Here is a 9,744-nt window from a genome sequence, read left to right on the forward strand (position 1 = left end):
TATTCTTTGGTTTTGTAGCAACCTAACGGTCTCTATGTATTCTGTTTTTAGTCTGATTCATTCATAATAATATTTCACAAAATTTTTGCCGTATTAGAAATTTATATTATATTATTAAAAATAAATATTTAAAAATTTAATCCTTTGTTTTTATTTATTATCATTAGACTACTTAAATTTGATTAAAATCGCTAAATTGATTTTTTATATTTCAATATGATACTATTAAGTTCGTATCTCGTCAGTAATATAATAAAATAAATTATTAATTTAAATATAAATTTTTTTATTAATAATTAAAAATCACTCGTTCATCATACGGTCAGAGGCTAGCAGATGGTAAATCTTAAAATTTCATAATATTAATAGTATTCTGAACCTCTTTTTTAAACGCATAATCAAAAACTGGAATGAATAGACTAAAATATAATTTAAAAAATAATTCTTGCAAAAAATAATAATTTTGATAAATTTAATAATGAAATTCTTGACAATTGAAGTTTTTGTAAATATATACGAACATACTCTTTTAAGAAAAAAAGTTTGTACAAATTTATTTTCAAATTTATCAAACATATATCACCGAAAAAAAGCTGTTTTTAACGGGAGCAATGATTGTTCTTTACTGTATAATTTATGAAGTAGAGTGTTGGCATTTTGTTTGCGGCAGGCTGCAGCATAAGAATAAACACATGCAAGAAAGTGACAAATCACCTATAGTAGAGACCGCAGCAAGAACTTATATATACACCTGCACTTGTTGTACATTGCTTAAACATCTTTCAAATCAAGATAAACATCAGCAAAACTAATTAATTAAACTCAGTAATGGCTGGTTTAACAAGAATGAACAGCTTGGTTGTGGCTGTGATAGTGGTGGCCATGACGGCGAGTTTCGTAACAGAAGCTCAGACCCTTCCACCGTGTGTTCAGAAGCTGATGGGCTGCGCTGATTCTCTCAACACGACAACCACGCCACCGGAGACTTGTTGTGCACCGTTGAAAGAAGCTTTAACTAATGAGCTTCCTTGTCTGTGTAAACTCTACACTAACACTGATTTGCTCAAGTCTTTTAATATTAATGTTACGCAGGCTATGGAGATGCCTGGTCGGTGTGGCATCAGTGTCAGTTTCGATGTATGCACGGGTTAGTAATTCGAAAAATTAAATCCTAATATAAATATATTTAAGAATTTCGCTTGTGTGTGAGTATTGTTTCATTATTTATGAAAATAAATCAATATCCCAAATCAGATAATATTACCGGATAAATATATATTGTGCAACATTGGACCATGTATACATGGATAAACTCGTTTATCAAATGGTCTTTTGTGACGTTATTATTCGGTACACTATATTTCGAAATCATTATTGTTGTTTCGATTAATTTGGGTTGTCCGAAGATTTCTAATTTATTTTTTGTTCTTTTCTAGCAGCATCAGCTCCGTCTCCAGGTAAATAATGTGGTTTCATTATTCGATTCTGCAATGTCTTTACAATCTGATCCGAGCTAATAATTTCCACTCACTCTCTCTTTTTTTCGCTTCGCAGGACCTTCAAGCAGTGTCGGCAAGATCGCGGCTACAGGATTCTTTAGCTCAGTAATGATATTGGTCTCTGCAATGCTCTTTTGAGTAACACTTTCGCAATCTGAGAATTCTTCAGTTTGAGTACTCGTAGCGGAAGCATAAGATATGGATCAGCTTCGATGTTTTCATGTTTTTGTTGTATTATTTACATGTGTCAAGTTATTCAAGTAATATCATGTTTTCCTATCTAATCTCATGTAATCTCTGTTAACCTCTTTAATTTTCAGCACGCATCTGTGATTTTAGTGTTAAATTTGTAGTCCGAGCCCAGTAAACAATATATCACCAAAATATGATTTTAATTTTCTAAGATCAACTGGTACTTTATTCTAGACCGACCCTCTCTAGTCGCTTGATTCCGCGGCTCGGTCCAGCAAAATTCTTGCAAAGTCTAACTTCATCCCGTCTGAAGAATATAGATACACTTCTAGCAAAATTACAATATTACAGAAAAACGCATGGGCGGACACACATGTTTAGTACGGAGAAGTGCCCCACTCAGCTTTTAGCTAAACCAAGATTTATTACATACCTCTTAAATTATTTTCTTTAAATTTCTCAAAATGTCTCATAATATAATATTTATTGGAGAAAAATCAATATTTAAGTGACATAAATTTAAAAAATATTTTGGTGTTTTAATATATCTCTTATAAAAATATTACAATTTATTTAATAATTTGAAATATATTAAATATATGAAAAGATGAATATCCAAAATACAAATATTTGATCAAAACATCGATATTCACCGAAATAACCACTAGATACTCTCAGTGAGTCATCTAAACATGTGTTATTTTGGAGTCGATAGTTCAGTATTGTAATTTACAGTTATTTTGGATAATATTTTGAAAATAAATATTTTGGATAAGTTAACAATCACAACAAATATTTTGGATATTTTTCTTATATTAAATTATGTGATATGTTTGATTCATGTTGAATAATTTTTTTTGAAATTTCAAATAACAATGTTTTTAATTTTCTTTCAAATAAAAATAAATTAAATTTTGTTTTAATAATATTCAAATATTCATAATATAATTTAAGATTTGATGATACCCTCACATGACTTAAAAGAAATATTTATCATCAATCATAATATTAGTAATTTAGTTATGATCTTTTTATGCTAATGATATTTAGAATAATAATCGATAACTAAAACTTAGGACCTTAAATTTTAGTTAAAAAGATATATATAAGAATCAAATTATATCTGAATTTCATTTAAAAGTTGAAACAAATTACATGATCATAATTATATTTGTGTATATATTTAGGGGCTGGTATTGTATCATGACTTTTAATAACAAATTTTGCGAGGATGACTTTAATAGATTTTATAGACTTTTAATGACTCTTGTCGACTTCTTAAGATTTCAAAAAAAATTTATGACTCCTAAGACTATGACTTTTAAAAATTTTAACGGACTTTTTTTTTTACAAATTCATGACTTTCAAATACTTTAATAGACTTTTATTAAAATCATAAATAACCTCTCTCGACCTTTTGTTATACTTTTTATTGGCTAATTTGTGTTTCATGTACTCTATATTTTCTATATCTTTGTGACTGCTCGTGTTGTAATTTACAGAATTTTTATGCTGCATAATCTGATATAATTATAAAGCTGGATGTCCTTGTTTTACTAGTAACTTTTTTGGTACTTCAGTGATTATTTCATGTGGATCAAGTTGTTGTGTTATTTAATTGTTGATTCTTGCATAATACAGATACTTTAGATTTTTGTGATCAGGTAACTAATATCAGATACAAGCAATTGTTCAGATCGAAAATGACCAATAAAATAAGATTGCATTTTTTTTGATGAATATCATGTCCAAGTAGTTAATCTTGAGAAGCTAGAAGTAAGAGTTCCCAGGCTACTGATGTGGTGGTGTAGAGTTTCAGTAAAAGAAGAAAGGAGTTAAGGAAACAAAAGAAGATAAACAAGGACGGGTTTCTGGGTTTGATTTTGTTTAAAGGAAAAACGACTGGTTTATTGAGATAAGATAAAGTCATGTCAAATCTTTTCAATAATAGCCTGATAATTTTCTGAAAAAATATATATAGTTTGTCATGAAAAGTCATTAAAAGTCTATCAATTGTATTTTTCCACCAAAATCATTGATACATTGAATAACAACCGACTTTTGATAACTCTTTAAAAGTTGTAATTCAATACCTCAAATTTTGAAAGACTTTTTAAAAATCCTGATACAATACCTGCTTACTTTTAAAGAGTATTTAAAAATTTTAATTGAATACACCTGCATTTTAAAAATCAATAAAAATCATTAAAAATCATAATACAATACCACCCTCTTAATCTATCTCTCGCCGGTTTTGTTATATTTATTTTGAAATAAAATATTCCTAACGTATTTAATTAATCATTTTCAGCAAGGTTTTATCCAAATCATCTTGAACGTGAGCAGATAGATGAGGTTTTGGGAAAATAATAATACACAGAAAGAGATTGAGATCTCCACCTGGTGCTTTGTACTCTACGAAGACACCTCATTCGATACTCTCGGTACCTCCTCCTCCAAAGCTCCGTACAGTACAATCTCCATACAAATCAAAATCATCACAAAACCATGATTACTCACTCTACTTAATAAAATTCACTCGTAAGTTCGCTGAATCTCATCATGATTTTGATTATTAATTTTATTGTTGATTTGTTTGCAATGCATAAAGAATAATGGATCTGCTGTTGTAATTGTGTATGTATGTATTGTCTATGAAGCAGGCAGGTTATCAAAATGCAGGCTACAAGTTGTATCGGTCGTTCCGGCGTTGACTTTCGACTTGTAACAAATTCAACTAACAGAACAATAACAAACTTAACAAACTCTCGTGTTGTGCTTTCGAGAAAGGCTTTGTTTGGACTGCGTTTCAATTCTGTTGCGATGAAGTCTAGTAACTCATTGCTCTCAACATCGGTCAAGTCGAGATTAGTTAGAGCTCAAGCTGCAGGTTGTTTCCGCTTTTCGAATATTTTTGAGATGCTGCTGTTACAATTTTTGTGAGCATTGAATTGTTAGTTTGCTAATTGACTTGTATAGGCTTTGGTTGACTTTGACTTGTTCTAATTTGGTGAAACCGTCAATTTTTTGGTAGATGCGTGTTACTAGTTATGGGATGCTTTTGTTTGTGTTGTATTAATGTTTGGTCTGAATAGATATGATTGCTTTGGCCTGGTAGATTGTAGTCGTAGTGAGCATTATTAAAACATGAAACACACTATTTATGTAATTGCAATCATTTTCATCCTTTAGCGAATCAAACAATTATGCCGGTTTCTTGTTTACCAGCAATTGATACATTTACATATCCGGCTATATATTCATCTGACGTCAAAATTTTAATTGTACAAGGAGACTCGGAGGATGTTGCTCCTACAAAAGTTCAAGAGAAATCCTCTAGTTCAGTACTGCCTTATGTGGGAGTTGCTTGTTTGGGAGCCATTTTGTTTGGATATCATTTAGGGTAATAACACTCTTCCGTGCTGTCTAGACTTGAATTCTCTATATGCTTGCAACTGCTCATTTGCATTTCCAGTGTCTGAATTCGATGATTCATATTACCTTCTCCTTGTCCACTTTTTCCAGTTTCATATTGTAAACAAGCATAAGTTTCCCTAAGAAAGTTCCATATTCGCTTCAGGGTGGTTAATGGCGCTCTTGAGTACCTCTCTAAGGATCTTGGGATTGCTGAAAATGCTGTTTTACAAGGTAAGTATTTCTTGGCTTGTTATGGGCCCTTTGTTTGAAGGATAAGGGACACTTTCTACCATTACAGCACCATGTGCAAATTTTTAGTACCTTTTCTGAGACCAGAATAAGGTCTTACAGCTATGCAAAAGTTCCCTTTATTAAGTCTTGAACTGTAAGGCCACACCCACACCCACACCCACATGAGATATGAATAAGATTCTGAGATAATATTTGATGAATGAACAGGATGGGTTGTCAGCACACTTCTTGCTGGTGCCACCGTGGGCTCATTTACTGGAGGAGCATTGGCTGACAAATTTGGCAGAACAAAGACCTTTCAATTGGATGCAATCCCACTTGCAGTTGGAGCATTTCTGTGGTCTGTTCCTTTTCTTGCAAATTGAATTTGGGTTTTTTTTTTTTACTTAATGTAGATCACTTGTCTTAGATGATCCAACTTTTCAGTGCCACAGCTCAGAGTGTTCAGACAATGATAGTAGGCCGCTTACTTGCTGGAATTGGTATCGGCATCTCATCTGCCATTGTGCCACTTTACATATCTGAGGTAATAACTTCTTAGGAGCATTTTCTATCTTGCCTATAATATTTTGGTTCTTTAACCTCTCAATATTGGGTCAGATCTCACCAACCGAGATACGTGGCACACTTGGATCAGTGAACCAGCTGTTTATCTGTGTGGGAATTCTTGCAGCGTTGGTTGCTGGATTACCATTAGCATCAAACCCTCTATGGTATTTCCTGTTGCATGTGTTATATAAGTTTCAGATGACATAGAAATCTTCGCCTGGTGATGGGATTATGCTGAAACATGACGTTATTAATCAATTATTTAAACCTGCTGCATTAAACTTCTACTGACATTTCCTTCTTGTTGACATTATGATTTTTGTGTCAGGTGGAGGACTATGTTTGGTATCGCAGGCATTCCCTCTGTTCTATTGGCAGTAGGTATGGCAGTCTCTCCAGAAAGTCCGCGGTGGCTTTATCAGGTTTTGTTCACAAAATTCTATTCATGTATGGTTTTCTGATACAAGCAGATTGTGTGATCAGCTGCTAGTCTCACTTTAGCATGTTAACTGAACAACATTAGATGATTGAAATGTGACTACGTTGCTTTGGCATTCCAGCAAGGAAGAATCGCTGAAGCTGAAGTAGCTATAAAAAGATTATTTGGAAAAGAAAAGGTCAGGGAGGTTATGGATGACTTAGATGCATCTAGTCGAGGTACTACGGAACCAGAAGCTGGCTGGTTTGATCTGTTCAGTAGCCGATACTGGAAAGGTAAAAGATCAGAGAATGGAAGCTTGACGTATTAGAGTATGGTGGGAATATTGGGAATCAGACCTTAATACTGCTTATTGACATCATAGGCCCTAATCGATATTGAGGCATATGTATAAAAGCATAATGAACATAAAAAAGTAGTTCGCCTCCCCGATACAGCCCCCCCCCCCCCCCCCCCCCCAAATTACCGCTGCACCCTATCTCATTCTTCCAAATTAAATACTCTTTCAGTCCCACAAAAAGCGTCCTAATATTTCAAGTTTTTTTCATGCATGTCTATGCATATATTGAACATTCTTGTAGATGTTATTTTTCTCATGTTTTTTGTTTCATTTAAATATTGAACTTCCTGTTTTTTATACAAAAAAAAACATAAAGAAATGTTTACAAGTATGTTTTTACATTTTCTTAAAATCAATTAGAACGTGTAATATGGGATGAATGGAGCAGAAAAGAAAGAATAGGGAGAGAATTCCACTTAAAGTAAACTTGAGCAATATAGCATAATAGGACTAAGTAGTAGGTGACTCTCTGATTCTAGATTCTCAATCTAGAATGTTCCTTAGTATCTCGTACTAGCCTACTAGGTTAAGAAGACACCTTTCTGACCTAAATGTCTTAATGCAGTTGTCAATGTTGGTGCTGCTCTTTTCCTGTTCCAACAGTTGGCTGGCATAAATGCTGTCGTATATTACTCTACCTCTGTGTTTCGGAGTGCTGGAATAGTCTCTGATGTTGCAGCCAGTGCTCTGGTTGGGGCATCAAACGTTTTCGGTCAGTTTCTGCAAGTTTTTTCCTAAAAATAAGTGGTAATGATTTAATGATTAATGAGATTGATATGCAATGATGTTGCAGGCACGACTGTGGCATCTTCTCTGATGGACAAGCAAGGAAGAAAAAGTCTACTTCTTATAAGCTTCACAGGAATGGTATTGTTGCCTATCAAGCATCAATTTTACATATTTAGGATAAGCCTTTATAAGTTAATAAAAAGTGACACAGTCTTTGCTTTTCAATCTGGTTTGTTAAAAGAATGTTTATATTTAACTTCGGACAGACATTGTATTTTTAGCATCTACTCTATGTTCCTTGATTAGTATTGTGCCCAACTGCTATTATTGATTTAACGTTTACTTGGTGTACACAATTTTTATCAATATGGGGAAGCTAGAATTGATAATACTAGCCTAGGTCCACCCTCTGCTCTGGGGGAAGGTTCCTTGCAATTTTTTCTCTGTCATGGTCAAATCAGGCTTCAATTGCAACTTTGGGGAAAATGGCTTATATCATATCATGTGTGTCTATTTATAGATAAAATGTCCTGTGTTGTTTCAGATAGTCTACAAATGCAACGAGACTAAAGTAGATAAATTTTTTGTGATGATGCTTATATATTTTTCCTCATTTGTTGGTCACGAAAGTGTAATTCTACTAGTATTTCCCTAAAGGGTCAATATATCTCTATTGATGAACATTGCCCTTTGGTCTTGCATTTCGCTAGTTCTGCAACTGTAGTTCAACTTCAATGATACACCACATATTTATGGTAATTTACTTTCTAATTTTATTTTGAAGGCTGCTTCAATGTTGCTGCTTTCACTCTCCTTCTCCTGGAATGTTCTTGCACCATACTCTGGCACACTAGCTGTTGTTGGCACTGTTCTGTAAGTTGTGCAACTCTCTTATACTTCATGGATTTTCTTAGGTGCAACAGCTAATCTGTGCTTTGCTGTATATGTTTTAGATATGTGTTGTCCTTTTCTCTTGGTGCTGGTCCTGTCCCTGCCCTATTACTTCCGGAGATATTTGCTTCCCGAATCAGAGCGAAAGCAGTTGCCTTGTCATTAGGCATGCACTGGGTAAGCTGTGATGAAGTAATATTAGATTTCTAAGAATTTACCATGGCAATTGTTATGGCACTAAATCAAAATATTGCAAGGTCAATATTTCATAGGCTCTTTACCCCGAGGTATTATATTATTAAAAATTAGAGGGGGGGTGACTGCACCTCCATAATCCGGAACAGCATTGGGCAATTTTCACCTCCACAGTTATCATAACCCGACTTCGTCCGCTGCATTCTGAATAATTATGCATGTAGTTTATTTAGTAGATATATACATGCATGGACATATGATACACCATTTTTAAGTTGAAGAGTGGATCACAGGCTCCAATCTTTGGGGCAATAGTTTCCCTTTGTTTCCATAAAATTTTTTGAGATTATTGGGGGTGTGACAATAAGAACTCGAGACCTCTCCAGATCAAGAGCTCTGACCTCAAGGTGTTTGGTGGAGGTTTTCCTAAAACCATATTATATTTTAGCACAGAACACCCTCTTCAACTTGGAAACCTGCTTAGCACACTGAAGGCATGTTATTTTCGGTTTCGGGCATGCTGCATGTTATATGTTCATCTTACAATATATCTGTCTTCCTACTTATGAACAGGTATCAAACTTCGTTATTGGCCTCTATTTCTTGAGTGTTGTAACTAAGTTTGGGATCAGCAAAGTGTACCTTGGATTTGCATCCGTCTGTCTACTTGCTGTCTTGTATATATCCGGTAATGTTGTAGAGACTAAAGGCAGATCACTGGAGGAGATTGAACGTGAACTAAACCCAGCAGTATGAAGATATTAAAGTACAATGCCTGCAAAGACGGAGATTGTTTGTAGCTTTCTGGTTGGGAATTTTGATCTGAGGATGTTTGTCTATTTGTTAAATATATGTAGCAGATCTTGTTTCTTTGGAACAAGTTATACTGAAATCTCGCACGTTTCCACCATTATTCATCACTGTGAATTGCGTCATATTAGTGGGGAAAAATCAGTATGATGGTTGTCTTCGGGTAATCGCACTAGGGGTGTTTGGTTCATGGTTAATGAGCCCGGTTAACGGGAATCGGAACCTTAATCCCATAACAAGTGTTTGGATTAGTTATTTGGTGCGATGGAATGGGAACCCCAATCCTTTTGGATGGTTAAATCATGTCCCTCCCACCCCTTGGGTTACCATACCATTCCTATTCCCATTAACCCCCATTCCCATACCCCCCATTCCCATTCCCGATTCCCATTCCCGACCTCAATCCAAACGCCCCCTAAAAAAAATTACTG

At 34.3% G+C, this 9,744-nt stretch overlaps 2 protein-coding genes across 4 annotated transcripts; both read left to right on the forward strand.

Annotated features, from left to right (window-relative positions):
• The first annotated feature begins 770 nt into the window (after positions 1-770).
• Positions 771-1,845, forward strand: LOC108208669 (non-specific lipid transfer protein GPI-anchored 7). Of its 2 annotated transcripts, none has more exons than XM_064086365.1 (3): positions 771-1,147; positions 1,437-1,457; positions 1,555-1,845. In XM_064086365.1, exons 1-3 carry the CDS (start codon positions 829-831, stop codon positions 1,635-1,637), a joined length of 423 nt encoding a protein of 140 aa, XP_063942435.1. In that variant the 5' UTR covers positions 771-828; the 3' UTR covers positions 1,638-1,845. The 2 variants fall into 2 exon arrangements, with proteins under 2 accessions (XP_063942435.1, XP_017234691.2); XM_017379202.2 differs by having other exon boundaries at positions 774-1,147; positions 1,440-1,457.
• Positions 1,846-3,999: 2,154 nt separating this feature from the next.
• LOC108209634 (plastidic glucose transporter 4) lies at positions 4,000-9,488 on the forward strand. 2 transcript variants are annotated; one of them, XM_017380638.2, is made up of 14 exons: positions 4,000-4,232; positions 4,355-4,581; positions 4,983-5,094; positions 5,272-5,339; positions 5,568-5,700; positions 5,787-5,886; positions 5,961-6,073; positions 6,238-6,331; positions 6,470-6,623; positions 7,254-7,400; positions 7,482-7,555; positions 8,202-8,290; positions 8,371-8,485; positions 9,077-9,488. In XM_017380638.2, the coding sequence occupies exons 2-14, from the start codon at positions 4,368-4,370 to the stop codon at positions 9,257-9,259; spliced, it is 1,596 nt and encodes a 531-aa protein (XP_017236127.1). In that variant the 5' UTR covers positions 4,000-4,232; positions 4,355-4,367; the 3' UTR covers positions 9,260-9,488. The 2 variants fall into 2 exon arrangements, with proteins under 2 accessions (XP_017236127.1, XP_017236128.1); XM_017380639.2 differs by having other exon boundaries at positions 4,018-4,232; positions 4,352-4,581.
• The last annotated feature ends 256 nt before the right edge of the window (positions 9,489-9,744 follow it).

This window comes from Daucus carota, chromosome 2, assembly GCF_001625215.2.
Source record: "Daucus carota subsp. sativus chromosome 2, DH1 v3.0, whole genome shotgun sequence".
Lineage (NCBI taxonomy): Eukaryota > Viridiplantae > Streptophyta > Magnoliopsida > Apiales > Apiaceae > Daucus > Daucus carota.